General features: G+C 36.1%; 2 protein-coding genes across 5 annotated transcripts in view; one reads left to right on the top strand and one right to left on the bottom strand.

The window, feature by feature from the left end:
* Positions 1–10402, bottom strand: part of LOC106092329 (mitogen-activated protein kinase kinase kinase 15) — a 61486-nt gene extending 51084 nt beyond the window's left edge. For both annotated transcript variants that reach the window (XM_059361978.1, XM_013259160.2), the window contains exons 1-2: positions 9327–10402; positions 2952–3146 (exon numbers count right to left, since the gene is read on the bottom strand). In XM_059361978.1, coding sequence (XP_059217961.1) covers positions 2952–3146; positions 9327–9533 — 402 coding nt within the window. In that variant the 5' untranslated portion in view covers positions 9534–10402. The remainder of the gene's footprint in view (positions 1–2951; positions 3147–9326) is intronic.
* A 1752-nt stretch (positions 10403–12154) lies between these two features.
* The window catches only part of LOC106087196 (CD82 antigen), a 40917-nt gene continuing 29586 nt past the window's right edge, over positions 12155–23485 (top strand). The window contains exons 1-2 of one of the 3 annotated variants that reach the window (XM_059362254.1): positions 12155–12437; positions 13249–13495. In XM_059362254.1, coding sequence (XP_059218237.1) covers positions 13430–13495 — 66 coding nt within the window. In that variant the 5' untranslated portion in view covers positions 12155–12437; positions 13249–13429. Of the gene's footprint in view, positions 12446–12481; positions 12584–13248; positions 13496–23485 lie in introns of those variants that run through there. The other 2 variants (XM_059362255.1, XM_059362256.1) reach the window with 2 other exon arrangements.

Genomic DNA, 23485 nt, shown 5'->3' with positions numbered 1-23485 from the left:
AAATATTGGAGGTGTTTTTCTATTTGAAAATGTCATACAAAGATCTTGACAAATGCGATCCATGGTGGAGGGTATATAAGATTTGTCCCCGCCGAACTTAGCACGCTTTTACTTGTTTCTTTTCCTCTAGGGCGAGCACAATGGATCTAAGGTATTCGAGTGAAGCGGCTGGCGACCGAGGATGGTAGACACGTGCCCATCACTCTACCCCTACCTATTAGAATATCACTCATTTGCCGTGTTTCATATCAGTACTAGGGTGTACATTCGATTAATCGTTATTCGGTTAACCGATTATTTACAACTTTTCATATTATCCAACAATTGTGAACTATACATTTTCAAATAAACAAATAATCGAATAATATGAGACAATTAATCGATTAATCGTTTGGAGGTAAAACAAAAACTTTAAATATGTGAATTGCGTCTTTTTCTGAATTTTTTCGATCATTTGGACCCCATTTGCGTAAAATTGCATTAGATTGGGGTGGGAATATTTTACTTTAGTCCATAAAGGTATATCAAAAAATTCGGATTTATTTTCCCTATCTACCATTTAAAACGACATACATATATGAGAAATATTTAAAGGATAATATCTCAAAAATAGCCCGTTATGTTTTAATAGACACACTAAACGATTAATCGGTTAATCGATTAATCGTCAACCGTTTTCCAACTTGTTCGATTAATCATTGGAATGGAATTTTCAATAAACGATTAATTGAAATTTGTTTTTATTATCTGTTGTTCCATGTTATCGATAACTTGGCAATACAACTTTGCACTGGTACTAGTATTTTATCCAGAACATCTGATTTGCACTGAACAGAACTAAAATAAAAAACGGTAGTTATTATAAGAGAATTATCCTCGTTGTTTCTTAACGAGATGTTTTGGCAATATTTGACGTTTTTCTTTCTATACGAATACTTTTTTGCTTACCAAAGTCTTTTGTCTACGAAACTTATGACCATTTGCTCAATCTTCGGTTACAATTTATCGTATCGTTATTCTTCTGGTTAAAGGATTTTCGTTTTCTAAATATATCGTTTTTGTTTATCCCACGGTACAACTAAAAGGTAATGTCATCAGCACAGCAACAAAAATCTACCCCCATCAAAACTACCTTGAGTGGCAAATGCGGTAAATTGAAATGTCAAAGTGGTTTTAGATATAAACGTTGTTTTACAACTTATCTTCTTCAAATGTGTTTTATATTTGTATTTCCATCATTATAACACTGTTTTGTTGCTTATGTGTGGAATATCGGATCAAATAGAACAACTTATTAAGATTTTAGAAAAAAATCACAGCTGTGTTATCAAGCCTTTGAGATTTAGATTTACTACAAAATCAAAACAAAAATAAAAAAATTGTACTCTGCTGTTCGCAAGACCTCAACTTATAAGTGCATTCTGGATTAACCTAACAATAAACCTTAACCAACAGATGGTTGCCGATAAGTGAATTATCGTCCCGATAAATAGTTTTGTTTATCGATTGGGAAAATTAGATTTGTTCGCGCACTTATCCAGTCACAAATTGGCAGTCAAAATTGGCAAGAGAGAAAGAAACTTCCAAGGGAAAAAAATTTGCAACCTCTCTTTTAGAAAACTCTCCAAATGCCTTTCGCTTTTTCTCTCTTACTGTAAACAACGATTTTCGGTAAAAGTTTGTGCAAATTTTTGAGTACGTGAAACTCTAATTTTTGATTGCTGCGTAATGTTGTCATATTTTCTAAATTACTTTAGGAATGTACGAGAAAATCCAAATTTGTTAACAGGAGGTTTATGCCCACGATAAATTAATAAACTTGAGTTTTTCTACAAGAAACAAATATTGGCCAGAATATATCCTTTCTGTATAAGCTTATTACCATCACCTGACACTTTGACGGTAATGGACGATAAGGACGTTTGGAATATCACTTCTCACCTTAACTTTTAAGTAAATCGACAACTTACACTTTTCCGGTAATGCCAATAGATAGTAGATAAGGACTGTAGGAATTTTGCATGAATGTTTGTTAGTGCGCGTTTTAATGAATTTGACAAATAAAACATTTTTAATATCAACAATTAAATTTAACTGATTTTACCAGATAAGGCGGTTATGCCAATCTATATATACCCCACAATTATGATAACAAGGCATTTAGTAGCCCCTCAAACAATGGACGATTAATATAAAAGTGTCAGTCTGTCGATCAAATATGTGTTACGCCTTTTAACCACCAAAGGGAAGATAGATTTCCCTTAGCCCACACAAAACACGGTCGAATGGAAACCGAATATCGGTTTAATTTTCCAGCAAACTAATATCGTAATGTTTATTTGAAACTAAGTCATAGGGTCTTTTTTCCATCATTTCCATAAGAGGGCAACAAAAAGTGGCTAGAATGAAAATAAGGCACCAAACGAAGTTGATTATTTCCAGTGTCTAAGTGTTTGCGGTTTTTGTTTTTACAAATAATGGCGAGAGGGTGGAGGAGGATAGGACCGGCTCTGGCTGCTTTGTTTGGAAATCAATAAATGTATGATAATCATCTCAGAAGGTGTAAAAAAACTTGGCTAAAATAATAACAAAAGCAAACAAAAACAGATAAGATGTAAATTTTTGTTTTAGCAATACTATGACAACGACCACGGACTTGGCCACACAGCGACTATGGCTGCCATAAGAGTGGGTGTCCATTTATTGTCTGTATAGGTATATTTCAATTTCATTTCATTTCATTTTAGCTAAACCAAAATGCATTTTTATAATCACTAAGAGCAGACAGACAAATGACGGCAGTTTAAAAAGGCCTAAATAGACTTTTATTTGGCTAATCCAAAACGGAAATAGCAAATAGTATTCAAACGCCACCATGAAACTATTTTTATTTGTAATCAATTGGCCTTTTATGGTTAGATATTTAAAATATGTGTCTGTCTGAAACTTACCTTTAGACTAAGCGTTTGCTTGGAGTGTACATCGTTATATATTAGGATGTTCTCTTTCATATTGAACGATTCTCGTACACCCAAATGATAGGAGAGTGACCTCTGATGTGATTGTATGCTCAAATCAATGACAGCGACATCGGCATTGTAGAAGGTCTCCAGTTTTTTGGTTTCACCAAAATCTAATTTGTCAAACTGTAATGAAATAGAGAATGCATAGATAGGTGAGATATTAATAACTCGAGGCATATATGGAGCCCACAACAAAAAGAAAATATTTTTTTTATAATAACAACGATTAGAATGTGTGGAAAAATGTAGACAAAAATTAATTTTAACGAGTATGGAGTATGACGTTTTGGAAAAAAATAACTACAAATATATAGTAGTAGGAAAAATATTGTTGTTGTCTGTCCCCTTTAAGTTCTTGGACAAAAAATTTCTGTAACATGGCCCTTGAAACTAAAATCGTCTCAACATATACCAGCTCTTAAAACTGGACCACTGGCACATTACCGTGTAACTGAAATTTATTTGTATGAAGATAAATTTGAATATCGAGACAAAAACCAAAGGCTGACCCTACCATTTGCCAAATGGACAAAAATAGCCGTTGCAAATTTTAAAGTAGATATGTCTTGGGAAGTTCTATCTTCTAATGTAGGCCTTTAGTCCCAATAGATCGTTTAATGGCTCTTTATGGAAAAAAAAACGGGATGGGCATTCCAAATTTGGAATGCAGACGGTTTATATAATGCTCTATCCGGTAATGTGAGGTTTTATACCCTAAAATCTCTGAAGACTTTAGGTTTACTTTTTTATATTTTTCTATAAATGGGCATATTTGCCCTACTTAGACTTTCTGTTTTTATCTGTATAGCACACAAGCCGAATACTAGCTTAAGTCCCGGCACGGGATAGCTGTGAGCACCATACAAGCTGGAACATTGAGGTCCGATCTGTGTAGTGTTCAATGCTGTCACGAGAAACTTAGAAGCGATGGCGCTTCCATAGATTGCGGATAGTGGAATGCTCCATCCGGAGTAGCTGTAACTACAGTCGCGGACAATCAGCGATATCGAGCGGAGAGTCTCAGTGAGAGATCGGGTGGCACCGGCTATTGCACAAATACTGAGTGCCTATGATGTTCGATATGACAAGGCGAGTTATTGACGCCTTAAATAACCAATGGCCACCCTGTTCTCGCGGCGATCGGTTCTTTGGGCCGGACCGAGCTTGCTCACCTACAGGACCTCAACGAGGATCGCCACTTCCACATTATAATGTGGTTACAACAACAACTAGCTTAGGTGTTTGTCCATAGTGGCATGAGGCGAGTTAATATCCTCACACTCGTTTTAACCAAAACTTACCCTAACCTACCTGTAGGGCATATCAAAACCTATCTACTGTTCAAATTCGCAACGGCCCACAGAAAACATTGATCTGACAACATTTAAGTCAAATTTAAAAACATTAAAATCGATAAATCTGTAATTGTATCGATAACCGATACTCCACTGAGCAAATTTACGTTTTTACATTTGTTTTGCTTTGAATATTCGCACAGCAGTAAGCTGTCAAATATAACATTCGTTGCAGCTGGTGCATTGGAAGTTCAATTTGTTCATACTCTCAAATGAAGTTGGGGCCTATGTATGTGAAAATATATATAATATATTGGGTTGCCCAAAAAGTAATTGCGGATTTTTTAAAAGAAAGTTAATACATATTTAATAAAACTTAGAATGAACTTTAATCAAATATACTTTTTTACACTTTTTTTCTAAAGCAAGCTAAAAGTAACAGCTGATAAGTGACAGAAGAAAGAATGCAATTACAGAGTCACAAGCTGTGAAAAAAATTGTCAACGCAGACTATATGAAAAATCCGCAATTACTTTTTGGGCAACCCAATAATAATACACGATAGAGCGCCATCTATATGTCAAATTTAAAATTATAATACAGAAAATTCTAATACAAAAGTAATAAAAACCAAATACAAATATGGAAAAATCCTAATATAAAAAAAGAAATTCAAATACAAATATGACGAAAAATTAAATTATAATAAAAATCAAAATAAAATAGAAGGCGTAAAATTGAATTCATCATGTCGAATTGAATACATCACTCTATGCAATAGGCACACTGTGGTCAAATGAGAAATAGTGGGACAACTGTTTACAGGAAATACAATATGGACTATGCTCTTACCGAATAAATTTAATTTGAAGCCCTTAGTATTAAAGAAACCAAGATATTGGCAATTTTTTTAAAATTTGGTCACTTTTCCATATGCTGCCACATTTTCTGGAGTAAATGGCCCACAGTGGCCTACTTGGAAATAGTGAGCCAAAACTGTTTACAGGAATATATTCCGAATCGTTCCCTCTTTCCGAATCCATTCAATTTGGAACCCTAAGTATTAAAGAAAGCAAGATATTGGCCATTTTTGGCAAAATTTGGTCCTTTTTTCATATGATGCCCAATTTTTCAGAGTAAAAGGCCCACTGTGGCCACCTGGGAAATTATGGGCTGAAACCGTTTACAGGAAATATAAAATGGACCACGCTCTTTCCGAATATATTCAATTTAGAGCTCTAAGTATTAATTTTTCGGAGTTAATGGCCCACTGTGGCCAACTGGGAAATAGTGGGCTAAAACCGTTCACAGGAAATGTAATAGGGACTACGCTCTTTCCCAGAAGAAAGAATGCAATTACAGAGTCACAAGCTGTGAAAAAATTTGTCAACGCCGACTATATGAAAAATCCGCAGTTACTTTTTGGGCAACCCAATATTTAACATGGGGCGCTTAGAATTAAAAAACTAAGATATTGACTATTTTTAGCAAAATATTGTGATTTTTCCATATGAAGCCCGTTTTTCAGAGTTAATGGCCCACTTTGGGCAACTTGGAAATAGTGGGCTAAAACAGTATAAAGCAAATATAATCTGGATCGCGTTCTTTCCAAATCTATACGACGTGGAGCCCTAAGTTTTAAAGAAACCAAAATATTGGCCATTTTTGGCACAATTTGGTCATTTTTCCATATGATGACCCATTATTCAGAGAAAATGGCCCACTGTGGGCAACTGGGAAATAGTGGGCCAAAACAGATACTAAATTGTCGATTTAAGGTTATTGTAAGTGCACCAACAAAATTTCGCATAAATCGCCCTACCCATCTCCGAGATCTGGTATTTTTGAAAATTATTGTTAAGGCCCATCTTAGAGTGAGGAAGTTAAGAAATAATACCGCAAGCAACCGCAGTGAAGTTATAACGAACATAACTGCTGTATTATCAATTTTGACCACTCTGCCCTTTTTATGTTCATGTTGGCTTCTCCTAATTAGGGCCATTACCAGGTGGTATCAATTGGATCAACTAAATCTATTTGAAAACAGCCTTTGAAAATAGCTAGTAGATGGCGCTAACTTAAATTTTAGTGCTACTACTCGCTTGGAGTGGCTTAACGCTGTTAACATTGATCATCATGTGGTAGTTATCTATAAATGGATATATAACTACCTATTAAATAGCCCTCATTTGGTCATTTTTTAAATCAAATCAAATTGCTATATTAAACAATTTTCTGTAGTAAAGAACTAATTTGCCAGTCTATATATATGGTGCTGTGGCGATAGTGCTTACTATTAAACCATGTAAAATTTTTGAACAAAAAAATTTTGCCCAGCAATTGTTTGTCATTTGGTCTTGTCGATCGATGAACTAAAAATGGTTGCAATCTTAATGTTAAGGTTTGCAATTCCTCCTATCACGCTGAACGTCGTAATTTTTGGGGTATGGCGGCCTACATTTATTTGTGTCCTCACACATTAATTAAATCTCACAGTGTTCTGTTAGGTCATATATGAGCAGAATGAAGATATCAGATTCGCAGTCCACAACCTTATACCTTTAATTTAACCCCATATTGTCATGATTGGTATAAACAGCCGTTTGTGCGCCACACTCCATCTGCCACTTGAGCACAAATTAGAATGACGCACTTTACTCAAAAATAACTAACATTTGATTCCCATTGTTTTTATTGGTCAAATAATCTATTGGAGGCGATTTTTGGAGGTAAAGCGCCGCGTAGATTCTTGGACACAAAGTTTGATGTCATATTCGTAATCAACGCCCAAATACCTTTCATTTGAGTCTTATATCGCTATGATCGAATAAAATTCCCATTTGGGGGTCTTTTGGAGGTTGGGAGACCCGCATAGACATAATTGTTTATGTCATTTTCTCCCGAATACCTTTCATTTGAATTCCATGATATGTACGTGTGTGTTTCCTTGGACCCAACTTTTATTACCATATTCGTATTTTACCCTCCAATACCTTTCATTTGATACCCATATCGTCCCGATCGGTCAACCATGATTTTGGGTTGTGTTTTTGGGGTAATGGGGGAGGGTTCGCCAATATCGATAAATTATATAGTCTATTCCTCCTTCCTGACCATATTCTTAATCTACTCCCATATACCATATACCTTCGTTCGAGTCCCATATTGTCAATATCGTCCAATATACGTATTTAGAGAGGTTTTGGGGTCGGGGCAGCCCCCTAGGTACTTGGACCCAAATTTTGATATAAAATTTGTATTTTTCTCCCTAAAATCTTTCATTTGAGTCCCATATTGCCCCGATCGGTCCACTTTTATTTTTGTGTGATACTTTTGGGGGGCCCCCCTTGATATATGAACAAATTATATAGCCTATTGCCCCTTCCCGACCACCCCCATAACCTGTGGAATTTTAAAAGAAATTGGTTTAGCCGTTTTGGAGTCTATACGGAACAAACAAATTTACAAACCCACAAACAAACACAAATTCATATATATAGATAGATTTTCTCATATTTTTATTTGGTTTTTATTACTTTTGTACTAGGACTTTTTGTATTAGATTTTCTGTATTAAAATTTTAAATCTGACATAAAGGTGGCGCTCTATTGTTGTTGAAATTAAATGTGGCAGAATTTACTGGGAAAAGTTCGTCGGTCACTTTGGGTTTTTTTTGGAAATCAAAATTGCGGTTTTACAACGAAAGGTTGATCTTCGCTTTAATTTTTCTAAAAATTCATCTCCAATGAGTGATGTGGGAGGTCGGTCATGTTTTATTTAGGCGAAAAAATTTGGGGTTCAACATTCTTTAAATCGAACAACTCTTAGGCTCACTTTTCAAACATTTTTGATATTGCCTTTGTTCTTCATTAATTCTCTTCTATTAGAATTTTGTTGATCCTATTAGACAAACTTTGTTTTTATAACCTTCACCATAGTATGGGGGTATACTGATTTCGTCATTCTGTTTGTAACTCCTCGAAATATTCTTTTGAGACCCCACAAAGTATATTTATTCCTGATCGTCAAGTCCTTCTAAGTCGATCTAGCCATGTCCGTCCGTCCGTCTGTCTGTCGAAGCACGCTAACTTTCGAAGGAGTAAAGCTAGCCGCTTGATATTTTGCACAAACACTTCTTATTAGTGTAGATCAGTTGGGATTGTAAATGGGCCATATCGGTCCATGTTTTGATAAAGCTGCTCTATAAACCGATCTTGACTTCTTGAGTCGCTAGAAGCCGCAATTCTTATACGATTTGGCTAAAATTGCATGGGGTGTTTTGTTATGATTTCCAACAACTATGCTATGTATGGTTCAAATCGGTCCACAACCTGATATAGCTGTCATATAAACCGAACTGGGATCTTGACTTCTTGAGCATCTAAAGGTCGCAATCATTATCCGATTTGGCTGAAATTTTGTACAAAGACTTCTCTCATGAACTTCAACAGACGTATCAATTATAGTCTGTATCGGTCTATATGATACAGTTCCCATATAAACCGATCTCCCCTTTTACTTGTCTTTTTTCTTATGGCCTTTTTTTTTTGAAAATGTTCACACTCTGAACTTTAGCCTCTATCTCAGCTTACTCTGGAAAAATATTAAAGTTATAATTTCTTTGATCACACGAGGTTATACTTGACTACAAATAACTCCTGCCACAAGTTTCTTTTGAAGAAAAAAACAAAAAACTTTTTGCAAAAGCCTTGTCGCCATTGAAAAATTAAAGTTTTTATGAGGAATGGCTACATACCACATAGTATGTATGTATGTACATATTACCTAACACTTGTCGAAATGCATGCAATGATAATCCAACAAACCGACCAAACGTCTGAGGCGATTGTGAAAGATAAGCACCATTGCTGGTGTTATCAACGGAAACTTCCTCTTGTTGCCTGCCTTTATGCTTATCACTCTAAATGACATTCCTACACAGTGCCACCACCTGGTAACATGTTGTGGGCATTAATGCAGTATGTAACTTTTTTTTTTTTTTGATTACCTGGACTCTTTGAAAATTGGCTCCCACCGATGTGACGGCCTGTTGTATTTCTTCAAGAGCACATTCTCGATCTTTCAGATGATCACCCAATTGGGTATCTATAACACAGACCACAGTCAACATTTGTGTATTCCATTGGCCTGGCTGCTGCTGCTGCTGTTGTTGCTGAGGTTTGGTGCTAACCGAAGCCGCAGCATTGTTTGCCATAATTGTTTCACCGAAATAAAAAGAAAAACAGCAGCAACAAAAATCTCAAAACTCAACGCACACCAATTTTTATTTTCTTTTCACTTTACGTCTGCTTTGCTACACGTTCGATCTTCTTCTATTATTATTATTTTGATCGGCACGAGTTGTTGTTGCTGTTGTGTAGTTGTTGCTTTAGGACGTCGTTTGCTTTACACAATAGAGCTTTTGTTGTTGGCGTTGTGTACTATTATTATTTTATTTAATCCCCCCACCACAAATCAATCAACGCAACTGAAAAGAAACTCTTAAGTGGCCACTCGACGAATTTTGGAGGATTTCTTTATATATTTTTATATGCTACATGGACAAAATGGACGCACTTTTCGTTATGCTTTATTATCATTACTTATTTTCGTTTACATATTCTTTTCAATTTTCATGCTGTATTCCACAATCACTTTTAATTTATTGCTTTATTACGATTTTTCCTTAAGATATTTATGCGTATTTTGTATTTCCACTTCTTATTCTTCTGAAATTCCTCTACGCTCTATGTTGTTCCACTTGAATTTGTTGTCTTATTGACGTTAATGCTCTCCCAACTCTTTCGCTCTCTCGCTAATTTTATTTTTTTTTTGTCTTAGCCAATGCTTTATAAGTGCCAACGGCTTCGGGTAGAGGTCATAATTGATGAATTTTTTACATTTTGTTTCAGGGGAAAATTGTGATTGCTTTATTCACTTTAATTAATTTTGGAAGACTATCCCGTTTTCTATTTATTTTTTATTTGTTTTTGAACCGTTTATTTGCTTTATTTGTTATTTGTTGGTATTGGAACTATTTTAATCGCGCTAGAATGTTATTATGCGAGCAACAAATAAAACACTGAACCTATCACTTTTTGCATAACGTCGTTATGCCGTCGACGGCTAAAAGCTTATTCAGCTGTCAAAGTACATCCATAGAAGGTAGAATGTAACACAGAACAGAAAACTCAGCTAAAGACAGGGTACATCCATAGGGAACTGGGTCTGACTTTATAGCTAAATTGCTGTGGCATGTAGGGAGAATGTGTAAGAGCTGTCAAATGTGACACCAAGTGTTTTGGGGCACTTGATGGTCGAAATCATTTCTCCATCGACCATCACAACCAGCTCGGTATTTAAATCACGCGTATTTATAGTGAACAAGTTCGTTGAGGTAGACGTTCAACCTATCGCAGATGTCAACAATGGGTGGGGCCCTGTTGCCATGATCGTAAAATCGGATATGATAAGATCTCTATGCCGCCTGTAGGGGGAGGAATGGAAGATAGGTAGAGCTTAAACAGTGCCGATCGGTCTGTATGACTACCCCAAACTCGGGTCCTTTCTATATGAAAAATCCGTAATTACTTTTTGGGCAACCCAATATAATAAAAATGCGTGCACTGTTGAGAAACTCAATCGCGCGCTTCTTCCATTGAGCGACGAAGCTCATTTTTGGCTCAATGTGTAATGCGAATAGTAACGTAACTGTAAATAGTGAGCGCTACCATTGAGATTATATCAAACTTTTTTTGCCCAAATTGCAAGAGCTTGACTTGCATGATATGTGGTTTCAACAAGACGGTGCCACATGCTACAGAACACACGTAACAATGGATTTATTGAGAGGCGAGTTCGGTGAACATTTTCTTTTACGTACAATATTTAATTGATATTTTTCTAAAATCTTAAATAAATCAAACACATAAGCAACAAAACAGTGTTATAATGATGAAAACACAACACATTAAAGGTGGTGTCATTTGTACAACAACCACAAATCATATGGTGTAATCCGCCATCTTGCCATCAAGCTGATCGACGTTTTACCAACGAAAATTGGGTGCTTGTGTGTATGCGCGTGCGTACATGAGCAGAGAATATGCGAAAGAGAAGATAACAACAAAGAGAATGCAAGCAAAAATCTGGCATCTTAATACCGTCAACCCTGGCCGGCTGTTAACAGCTGTTTGCGTGAGACCACCTTCTTATATCCGCCTTGCATACAAACAAATAATCAAACAAAAATTTATTTTTATAAACTAAACTTAGTTTGTACATAAAATTGTGGCATTTTATTTGTTAAAAGATGTATATAAATGTATGGCGTTAAAGCAGGCATTTTTGACAGATTTCCTTAATAGAACTGTTTTAAATTTTGTGAATACAGGTGAAAAACTCTATATATAACATTTTTGTGAAATTTATTAAGTGTACTTAATAATTTATCATAAAAAATTGTGTGAATTAACAACAACATAATATCCTAAGATGTATTTTCATAAAAAGTCTTGTCGAAGTTAGATTTTCTTTCAAAATATCAATATGTAATTTTCATCACAAACTTTAAAGTTCTTCAATGAAGAGAGGGTAACTCTTTTCTAGATAATTTAATCAGCTGGCAATAGGTGTTGCCGTATCCCTAAGCGTCAATTTTATTGCCAGACTGTCACTAATGTTACCCCCTCTCGCTCAACAGCATTGACAAACAATTGATTATCTGTGTATATTTTGCTCTTTGCTCCCTTTGCCAATGTGTGAGTGTGTGTTTTGGAAAAACAAATGCTCGTCGCTTGCAAGATTCAAAAGATGGTTTGTTATTCTGTTTCCCTGCTTCTGACATCCATCAGATAGAAACGAGAGAACGAACTGAACGGTGGCAAATTAACACGGCAACGGATAGATTCACCCAAAATTTTTTTCGAGACACTCTGAGGAGCTGGGCTGAGAAAAAGAAAGAAGATACATAAACGAGGATGTGTTCTATGCAAGCGTGAAACAATTTTTTTGCAAATATTTAACAAGAAATCAAAGTGTTTTCCATTTAAAAAAATATTGAGAATAAAAAGTGTTCACATAAGCCCAGGAAAAAGGGTGTTTGTTGTAAAGTGATTGTGTGAGTGTGTGTGTGTATTTTCTTGATAATCAAGTCAAGAGTTTAATGAAATCTCAAAGGACTCTAATAGAAAACAAAAAAAGATAGCAAGAAGAAAAAAAGACGGCGTGAACAAAAGCTGAAAAAAGTCTGCTGATAATTTTCTGGTCCTATATTTTTTACTTGTGTAAAAGAGGTCAAAGGAAGAAACAGCAAAAACAGCAACAGCAAAACACCCAGCAGCCGAGCCGAGTACTACTCGTTTACCTACAGCGGCGTCGGCCAACGGCAGCAGAGTTATAGGCAGAGAGAGCTTAGTTTAGTTTTTAAAAGTGTCTCCGCTGGTTTAAGTAACCAAGCATACCCACCATACCCATCTAAACAAGCAAGAGAGGGCAAGAGGTGTGAGAGTGCGTGTTTATGTTGTTGTTATTTTGAAACAAATATTAAGATTAATAATAACTTATACTCCTGGCATTCAGTAAAGTAAAACCATATGCCCCCTGTTACAAAAAGAAAAATAAAACCCTAAGAAAATCCCACACTTAAGAAAGATGAGTGTGTGAGGTTAAGTGAGAAGTGAAGTTGTTGTTGTGGATTTAACTATTCTGCTTGGGCTGTGTATGTGTGCGTATGAGTGTGTGGAAAACTGTCTTTGAAGTTTGTTTTTCTTTATGGCTCTGCCCTACCAACTCTGTTGGCGTAGACGTCGCTGCCTTACAAAAAACGCATTGCGTTGTTATTATTGCTGCTGTTTTCTTCTAAATTTAACATGTAGTGTTTTAACGTGTGTGTGTTTATTTTGTGGGGGTACTTTTTTTTTTGCTTGCAGCTAAAGAAAGTGTATGTGAATTTTGTTGGGTGTAATTTGCACTGGACAAAATCACAAAAAAATTAATTAAAAAAAATAAAAGATAAGGAAGGCTATTGTGGTGCTAAAAAAAACAAAAATAAAATAATAACAATAATTTCATTCATCCCCTTATCATCATCTACATAAGCATCCTGCAAAAATGGGTCTCAACGGCTGCTGTTCATGTGTGAAATTTTTAATGGTGTTAATCAATATTCTATTTTGGGTAAGTTTTTTTTTTGAATATTTTTACAATACTGAACTCTATTGCCTACGATGGAAAACTAACTCTCCTCACTCTATTAGATTTTGTCCTATACATAAAAAAAATCTCTCTTGGGGAGGAGTAAGTAGAATATCTCACATTGGATTTCATAATGTAATCCGTATTGACCCTTTTCGCGGGGTTTTTTTCGTATCCATCTTCATTTGCTACCCAAACTCTAAAACATGCTCTCTCAACATCTCAATAGTGTTGCCATAGCAATAAAATTTATTTTTAAATACTACAGAACCCAACAAAGCGGTGTCGCTGACGTGAACAGCTCTCCTTCGCTTATATAGCCAAATCAGCTGATTTTATGGATGAAACTCAGCTGATTAACAGAAATTAACAAAATAAAGCTGTTAGTTCAGCTGACCCACATTTTGTGTGATTAGCAGTGAATTTTCTCAATGTTGGTGTTACTTCGTTTATCAAAAGTTATTTAAGTTATTACACGCAAAAAATACGTTTGTCTGCCTTTAACGACAACCATAAACGTAGCATTATTAAACCGATTCCGATTCAGGTTTAAGCTCAATGATAGGGGGCCTCCTTTTAATAGCAGAGTCCGAACGGTGTGCCGCAGTGCGACACTAATTTGTCGAGATGTTTTAACATGGCTGCTATACCAAATGGTACAGTACCTCACAAATGTCGCCGGCATTTGGAGGGTATAACCACCGCTGAAGATTTCTTTATGTTATCCCCAGGATTCGAAATCGGGCATTCAGCGTCATAGGCGTCCTCTGCGTCAATTTGCAATCTCCTACAACCTACATCAATACTAAGTATATGTGATGGACGGACGGACATCGCTAATTCGACTCAGAACGTCGAGACCATCAAGAATGTATACTTTATGGTGTTTTAGACGAATATTTCGAGGTGTTATAAACGGAATAACTATATTGGTATACCCCCATCCTATGGTAGTGGGTATAAAACTCACAACTATAAAAATTACTGTCTTCGGTACAGTCATTCACATATATGGAACACCAAACAACCCTCAAGACACCCTTTATATAACACGATCTTACCTCAGTTATTTTTGCATCTTTCATATACTCGTTTATACGAGGGCTGCTATACAAATTTCTGGCTTAATCATGAAAATCCAAAGTTTTATCATCAAAAACGGGTTTATATGTTTTTCAAAGTATTCTTGAGCATGATTTATACACTTTTGCATGCGCTCAAACAAAACGTCGGAGCACTTTTGTTTTAGCCGATGTGTAAGAGCTCGCATTGTCATGGTGAACAATGATGAAATTCGTTCTCTCTGGTTAGTTTTTCGAATTTCTCTTAAGATTTCAGGCAATCAAATTGTGATGTACCACTCAGAATTGACCATTCCATGTTGCTCAAGCAAAACTGTCGCCACATGATCAGTTTTGCTGAAGAAACAGGCGGCTGTTTGGTTCGAAGTGCTTCTTCCACGAACAACTTTATTTTATCGTGGGGATAAACCTCCTGTTAACAAATTTGGCTTTCTCTTGCAGTTTTAACATAATTTAGAAGATATGGCAATATTAAGCAGCAATTAGCATTTAGAGTGTTCGAGTACCCAAAAATATGCACAACCTTTTACGGAAAATCGTTCGTTTTTTAGTAAAATAGAGTGTAAGAGCGAAAAACATTTGGAGAGTTTTATAAATGAAAGGTTGCAAATGTCTTCTGGTTGTTTTTTCTCCCCTCATAAGTTTCTTACTTGCAAATTTTTACTGGCAAATTGTTGGATAAGTACGCGAACATACAGTTAGGTGCTTGTAGTACTATATGCCAAGTGTGCATTTTGATGCATACCTGTGGTGAACTGTATTACCTACCTGTGGTGTACTGTATTACCTAATTTGCCTCTTGCTCTTCTCTTCTGACTTAATCGCATATTTGCTGTCAGTAGCATGCAAACATGTCCATTCTAAAGTATGGATTTAACATGTGGTAACGGTTGTATATTCCTAATATGTTGCACACTCTCTCTTTCTTTCTCTCTCTCTCTCTCTCTCTCTCTCTCTAACATTAACTCAGCTTTACATCATTGCCCAGTAATAACCAACATAATATAAATTGTTGTTGGCACCACAATGGTATGACGATCTGGTAACTTTCATAGCTCTTTCACAATCAATACATTACACATGAAACTGTTTTTCGAATGTAATAACTGAATGAATTGATAATTACGTAATTACAAAATGTCAATCAGGGATCCTAAAAAAAAACGAGCCTTTATATCCTATTACGATCTATCCCGTCTGTCAAAATCATGACAGTGTTCTTATAAATAAATGGCCAGGTACGAGAAAGTTTTGCTTAGCAGTTAAATTAAAGTTTATATTCAAAATTATGATTTTGTGCTGGACCACCCTAATCAAATGGTCAGAAAGGAAAATCATGACGAATGATCGGTTGAGTGTGAGCATTCAAACAAGTTTCAGTGAAATTTGATTAAAATTGAGGCTTATGCAAATTTGACCATGAACATGTCATTAAGGAACAGCGGGGACAAATCTGTCATAGCAATGCGTGCTGTCCGAACACATTTAATTTCAATGATAAGGGGCCTTCTTTTCGACACCACTTAATTGAGAAGTTTACACGATTGATTACCTTAAGGAAACACCTTACAAGTAGTGCCACCATTAGGAAGGAATAGGTTAGGTTTAAGTGGCTGGCTGCTATCAGACTCACTTAAACGTTTTTGTCCATTCTGATGCCACAGAAACAAAATAAGGAAGATGTCTTATAGTTCCTACTGTTGAACCATCCAGATCGCTTTAAAAAGCCAAACAACTTGCTAACGTTCACAGCCGCTAAATCAGATAGGTTCTCAAAGAAATGAGAACCTAAAGTGGAAGTATTTCTGACTGCTAGTGCGAGGCACACACACAAAAAGGTGTTCAATAGTCTTCTCTTCCTCGATGTCCTCACAGCTTCTGCAAAAGTCCTCGTTTTACTCAGCCATGCCACATAGTAGATAATCTTGACTTAACCGAAATACTCTTAAATGTTATCAGACATCAGTGAGGTGGTGACCACTGCTAAAAACTGTTATTTAAGGCAGGTGTACCCCCGATTAATCGCTTTTCGATAAATCGATTATTCATGACCTTTCAAATAATCGAAAAAGTGAATATAATGCTGAGTTTACATGGCACATCTGATGTATGGTTATTGTAATAGTGTTGGTGAAAACAAAGGTGTATGGGTCACTTGTGCACATAACCATAAGTCATTTGATTTTTTTCGATGAATGATGTCTATTGATTACCGTTTACAAAGAAATGTGTAATCATTAATGGACAGATATTGAAAAACACGTGCTGTGACAATTAAGGTTAAGATAGGGGAAGTAAACTGTGAGAAATTAAATAAAATCAAAGAAAAGAAACAATCGATGTACCGTTTTTGGCAAAACCTATAATCAACACGTGTACACGATGAGTACGATCATGATGTGCCGTCTAAAAGGGCCATAATACATTTTCAAATAATCGAATAATGTAGTACAGTTAATCGATTAATCGTTTGGATGGTTAACAAGTTAAAAGGCATTAAGTTTGACCGGGCGGAACTTTGGTTATCCACCTCCTCGGGTACATATGTTAACCACTTTTCGTCATAATCTGGTAAAAAATGCATAAATTATGCAACCATAGCATGGTTCAATTCGGACCAAATTCGGCACGGACATTGAATGGTCTAAAAAATACAAGTCACTGTTCAATTTTGTAGAACAAAATTTTGTTTTTTTTTGGCAGCTATATCCAAATATAGACCGATCTGAACTATAAAGGATATGGATATCGAAATGCCTAAGTCACTGTGTCAAATTTCGGCGAAATCGGACAATAAATGCGTCTTTTATTTGCTCAAGTCCTTAAATCGACGTTTCGTTGGTTATTTTTCCCAACTTCATCAGGACATCATTTCGATTGTTCGGCAACTTTTTTCGTTCTTGTTCGATTAATCGTTGAACCTCGATTTTCAAATAAACAATCGAATAATCCAAGAATACAAATAAATGTACACCCTAATTGAAGGTATCGCCAAAATTTAAACCATTTGTTAGGCGCCATAGACGGACATGCTGATCTATGCTCTGCCAACGATGTCTCCATGCTATCGTGGGTGCTCGAAGAAGCAGCGCTCTTTTCGTTTAGCTAAACGATGAATTGCGGTGCACTTATTGGTTTGAGAAAAGTTTGTCTTATGTTTCTTAATAGGAAGTTCAATTGGAATCCTCTACCGATTTGCCTACACATTTTCCCCATATAATCCAATTGCCCTGGGACTAGAATTCGATCCTCTCCTCTCATACAAGTTTGCCAAATTAGAGATAAATTCAATTTATTTCAGTAAGTTTAAAATCATTAAAAAAAACCTTAAACATTTCTAACATAACGGCAACACTTTATCCCAGTTACGCACTCGGGTTCTCTCTCTTACTCTCTTTCTCCCGCCCACTCTAACTAGAATGAGAGTTTATCTTTGCTTTTCATTTCATCATACCAACAACACAACACAGCGCATCATAAAGTTAAAATCTCTACCACGGTTTTCTCATTGTATGCGAAAAGACGACAAACAATGTTGTGTTCTCCCAGCCAATAGCCCCAATAGCCTCTTCCTACCGTCCGCCCATCTGCGCCACCCTTCAAACAATTTACATTTACATCTAGAGAGATGTGTAGCAGTATATCTGGTGTATTATGGGATCAACCTATAATCTGAAGTTAACTCATTAACGGTTTATACTGGCTGTAAATATGTAAAATGCTTTTTTTTTCTATATATATCGTCATCGAAATATTAGGGTAGGTCCATATTGAAGGAGAAATGATAGGGGAAGAAAACTTAGAGAGCAATGTATCTAGTTTAGCTAAAGAAGAAATACTTTAGACAAAAGTTTGCAATGAAACTGGGACCACTTAGCCACTGCTAAGAATTTTGATTTTTAACTGTGTCCATAACACAAATTAAATTCTGGTCTGTACTCAACGATTAGAATATGATTCTAAAATAACAAGGTAATATAGTTTACATTCCGTCTATTAGGCTTGATAGAACCACACCTATGATTGTGATATCTGCTCTGCCTTGTACAGTGGCATGTAGTTAAGGAAGACTTCATTAATGGAGTTTTATAGTCCAAGTAAGGTCTCGTTTACATTATTGTGATTTATATAAGAAAGCTGGCATAATCAGTGAGTTATAGAATGTGATTGCTTGTCTGCCTATATGTTGGTTTATGGCCATCTTTTCTGTCCAGCATATCCAGCCTGTCCTTTTCACATGTTTTTCTTCTAAGTTGGTTTAAACTTTTTTTTGCTAAATTTTCGTTCTACCCTTTTATGCGTCATCATTTCTACTCTCTCAACACTACAGCTCGTTGCCTGCTTTTCGTATTATTAATTATGCTTTAATAAATGCTAAGCATAACATCCGAAACTTTTCTCCAGCCAACATTTCCATTTTGATGAGCTCATCCGCAAGAAAAATATTGAATTGCCTGTCCTAATTACAACATTTAGGTCCTGAAATTATGTTTTCGCTAAAGTTGTTGTTGTTTATGTAATCTGTGTATGTACTGGGTGTACAAAGACATTTTTATGAAATGGGAAATAATCTTTAAGGACAAAATTTTCTTTCAAGGCAGGCTGAATAATTTTTTGCCTTATTAAGGCTGAATTAAAGTTTTTCCTATGGGAAAACTTATTCAGCCAGGCTGAATTAAAGTTTTCCTATGGGAAAACTTATTCAGCCAGGCTGAATTAAAGTTTTCCTATGGAAAAACTTATTCAGCCAGGCTGAATTAAAGTTTTCCTATGGAAAAACTTATTCAGCCAGGCTGAATTAAAGTTTTCCTATGGAAAAACTTATTCAGCCAGGCTGAATTAAAGTTTTCCTATGGAAAAACTTATTCAGCCAGGCTGAATTAAAGTTTTCCTATGGAAAAACTTATTCAGCCAGGCTGAATTAAAGTTTTCCTATGGAAAAACTTATTCAGCCAGGCTGAATTAAAGTTTTCCTATGGAAAAACTTATTCAGCCAGGCTGAATTAAAGTTTTCCTATGGAAAAACTTATTCAGCCAGGCTGAATTAAAGTTTTCCTATGGAAAAACTTATTCAGCCAGGCTGAATTAAAGTTTTCCTATGGAAAAACTTATTCAGCCAGGCTGAATTCAAGTTTTCCTATGGAAAAGCTTATTCAGCCGGGCTGAATTAAAGTTTTCCTATGGAAAAACTTATTCAGCCAGGCTGAATTAAAGTTTTCCTATGGAAAAACTTATTCAGCAAGGCTGAATTAAAGTTTTCCTATGGAAAAACTTATTCAGCCAGGCTGAATTAAAGTTTTCCTATGGAAAAACTTATTCAGCCAGGCTGAATTAAAGTTTTCCTATGGAAAATCTTATTCAGCCAGGCTGAATTAAAGTTTTCCTATGGAAAAACTTATTCAGCCAGGCTGAATTAAATTTTTCCTATGGAAAAACTTATTCAGCCAGGCTGAATTAAAGTTTTTCTATGGGAAAACTTATTCAGCCAGGCTGAAGTAAAGTTTTCCTATGGAAAAACTTATTCAGCCAGGCTGAATTAAAATTTTCCTATGGAAAAAACTTATTCAGCCAGGCTGAATTAAAATTTTCCTATGGAAAAAACTTATTCAGCCAGGCTGAATTAAAGTTTTCCTATGGAAAATCTTATTCAGCCAGGCTGAATTAAAGTTGTGGAAAAACTTATTTAGCTTGACTGAATTAAAGTTTATTCAGCCAAGCTCTGTTGAATTAAAGTTTTTCTTTTGGAATTTTTTACTCAGAATTGTATTCTTCCATCTTTGCTCCCCTTGCTTTAGTTTTCGTTTCAATATTCATATTTGCAACCTGTATTTCCCTTGGAAATAGCCTTCTGCTTCTCCAAATACAATTTATTATCCCCTGATATCTCATAAGTTTCCCATTTTATGGTATATCCCAGATGGGGCAAACTAGCAAGCAAGCAATTCCAGCCACCCCACCTAGCTTCATTGGAGTAGTTTTATTTTTCTATTGTTTTCCCACTCTGGTAATTTCACACATACAAAATGACACTATAAAATCATTTCTAACCACGGAAGCTTTATCATCCAACAGACAATGTGTCGTTGTTGTTTGGTAAAAAGAAGTTGACGTTTGCTTGCCATCATCATCAACATCACAAGGCTGGTTGCTGGTGTTGTTACGTTCCAAATCGGGCAAACTCCAACAGCCGCAGCTTACACACTACTCATCCATCCGTTTGGATGGCTGTCTGCCGTCTGTCCGTCCATCCTTCTATCCATCCGTCCGGATACTTGCCACTTCTATGTTTGGTTTGGTTTGGTTGGGTTTTGTTTTTCCCCCGTCTGGTGGTCGTCTTCTTGGGCCATTAAACAAAACGCAGAAGAATCAGAGGAAAACAAAAACGACAAAAAAAACCCAGCAGAAACGCTAAAAATTCTCATAATAAGGAAGAATTTATATGGAATAGTGGAGAGCCACTATAGCTGCTGCTGCTAGCTATTGTCTTTGGCTCTGCCTGTGATTTGTTTTTGCGAAGCAGCAGCGTAAATCAAGCAAACGTTTGGAGGAGTTAAGGTATGCCAAAAGTTGAAAGTTCTTGCTGCACTGTGTGGCAGGAAGCTCTGAACAATAACAATAGGGCATTAACTTGGAGCACACTCTGCTACTTTCTACAATACTATAGGAATGAGGGGAAAAAAACCATGCTCCCGAATGATTCATGTCCATTCCCATTCCAAATCTGTTCTTGGTGTTATTGTTTTTATTTCAACTCCCTCGCTGGTTTGTATTTTCTTGCTCGTGAGAAAAGAAGGCAGTGATTTGAATATGTGAAGGGATTTGGAACATTCATCAACAGTGGAGAGCAAAAGTTGTCATACTCTTTTTTAAGCATGGTGTGACAAAGGTGACTTTTAAAGGGTATTTTGACCTAAATAAGTTTTTATTTTTTAAGAGGATCGTGGGTTCAAATCTCAATTATGATTTCCGAGAGCAGAAATCACGATTCTCGATGGGAAGATTGGAAAGGGGTAGCTTTTCCTTGGAAATGACACTTATTATAATATTTTCCTTGGAAAATGGTACTTTCCATTGAAAAAGGGTACTAAAAGTTCTCGTTCCCTTGGAAAAGGGTACTAAAACTACCCGTTTCCTTGGAAAAAGGTACTAAATCTACCCTTTCTCTTGGAAAAGGGTACTACAACTACCATTTCCTTTGGAAAAGTGTACTAAAACTACTCTTTTCCTTGGAAAAAGGTACTAAAACTACTCTTTTTCCTTGGAAAAATTGTTCTGAAACTACCCTTTTTCCTTGGAAAAATGGTTCTGAAACTACTCTTTTTCCATGGATAAGGGTTCTCAAACTACCCTTTCACGTGTAAAAGGGTACTAGAACTACCCTTTACCTTAGAAAAGGATACTAAACTACTGTTTTCTTTGTAAAATGGTACTAAAACTTCAATTTGTCATGGAAATTGTACTAAAACTACCATTTCCTTGGATAACGGTACTTCAACTTTTCCTTTCAAAAGGGTACTAAAATTACCCTTTCCCTTGAAAAAGGTACTAAATCTACCCTTGGAAAAGCATGCTAAATATTCCATTTTCTTTAGAAAAGGGTTCTAAAGCTACCCATTCTTTTGGAAAAGGGTACAAAAGCTACCCTTTTCCTTGGAAAAGGTTACTAAAGCAACCCTTTTATTTGGAAAAGGTTACTAAAGCAACCCTTTCTCTTGGAAAAGGGTACTAAAGCTACCCTTTCCCTTGGAAAAGGGTACTAAAACTATCCTTTTCCTTGGAAAAGGCTACAAAAACTACCCTTTCTCTTATAAATGGGTACTAAAACTACCCTTTACCTTATTAAAGGTTACTAAAACTACTCTTGTTTTGGAAAAGGGTACAAAAACCACCCTTTCCCCTGGAAAAGTGTACTAAAGCTACCTTTTCCCTTGGAAAAGTGTATTAAAGCTACCCTTTCCTTGGTAAAGGGTGCTAAAGCTACCCTTTCCATTGGAAAAGGAAACTAGAGCTACCCTTTCCCTTCGAAAAATATACTAAAACTACCCTTTTCCTTATAGAAGGGTACTAAAACTACCCTTTCTTTTGGAAAATGATACTAAAGCTACTCTTTCCCTTGGAAAAGTGTACTTAAGCTACCCTTTGTCTTGGAAAAGGGTATTAAAGCTATTCTTTCCCTTGGAAGAGGGTACTAAAGGGGAAGGGTTCGCTTGGAAAAGGTACTAGAGCTACCCTTTCCCTTGGAAAAGGGAAGCCCTTCTCCCTTGGAAAAGGGAAGCCCTTCTCCCTTGGAAAAGGGAAGCCCTTTTCCCTTGGAAAAGGGAAGCCCTTCTCCCTTGGAAAAGGGAAGCCCTTCTCCCTTGTAAAAGGAAAGCCCTTCTCCCTTGGAAAAGGGAACTACTAAAGCTACCCTATCTCTTGGAAAAGGTTACTAAAACTCCCCTTTTTCTTGGAAAAGGTTACTAAAGCTACCCTAACCCTTGGAAAAGGGTACTAAAGCTATCCTTTCCCTTGAAAAAGGGTGATAGAAGCTACCCTTTCCTTTGGTAAAGTTTTTAAAAATTTCTTTATTCTTTGGGAGAAGGTACTTAAACTGCTTTTTTCCTTGGGAATGCAGCATTTATGACCGAGGTCATAGGTTCAATTCTCTATAGCGAAAAATTGATGTAGTTTCATAATTGACATAAAATTGTCTAAGGAATTCCACTGCAACCTTACCTTACCTATTTGAACTTCACTTCGGTTTGTTTTTGTAAGGCTGCTCTACTTGCGCAATGTCTCGATCACAAAAATACAAACTAAGTAAAATTTTGGTAAAAATCTTCTAATATTGTAAAAACTCAAGCTTTTACCACCGAAATGTCCAAAGTTAATAGCCTACTCTAAGTACAAA

The sequence above is a fragment of the Stomoxys calcitrans genome, chromosome 2 (genome assembly GCF_963082655.1).
Source record: "Stomoxys calcitrans chromosome 2, idStoCalc2.1, whole genome shotgun sequence".
Lineage (NCBI taxonomy): Eukaryota > Metazoa > Arthropoda > Insecta > Diptera > Muscidae > Stomoxys > Stomoxys calcitrans.
The sequence above is the reverse complement of the archived record's forward strand: the minus strand, read 5'-3'. Positions and strand labels throughout refer to the sequence as shown.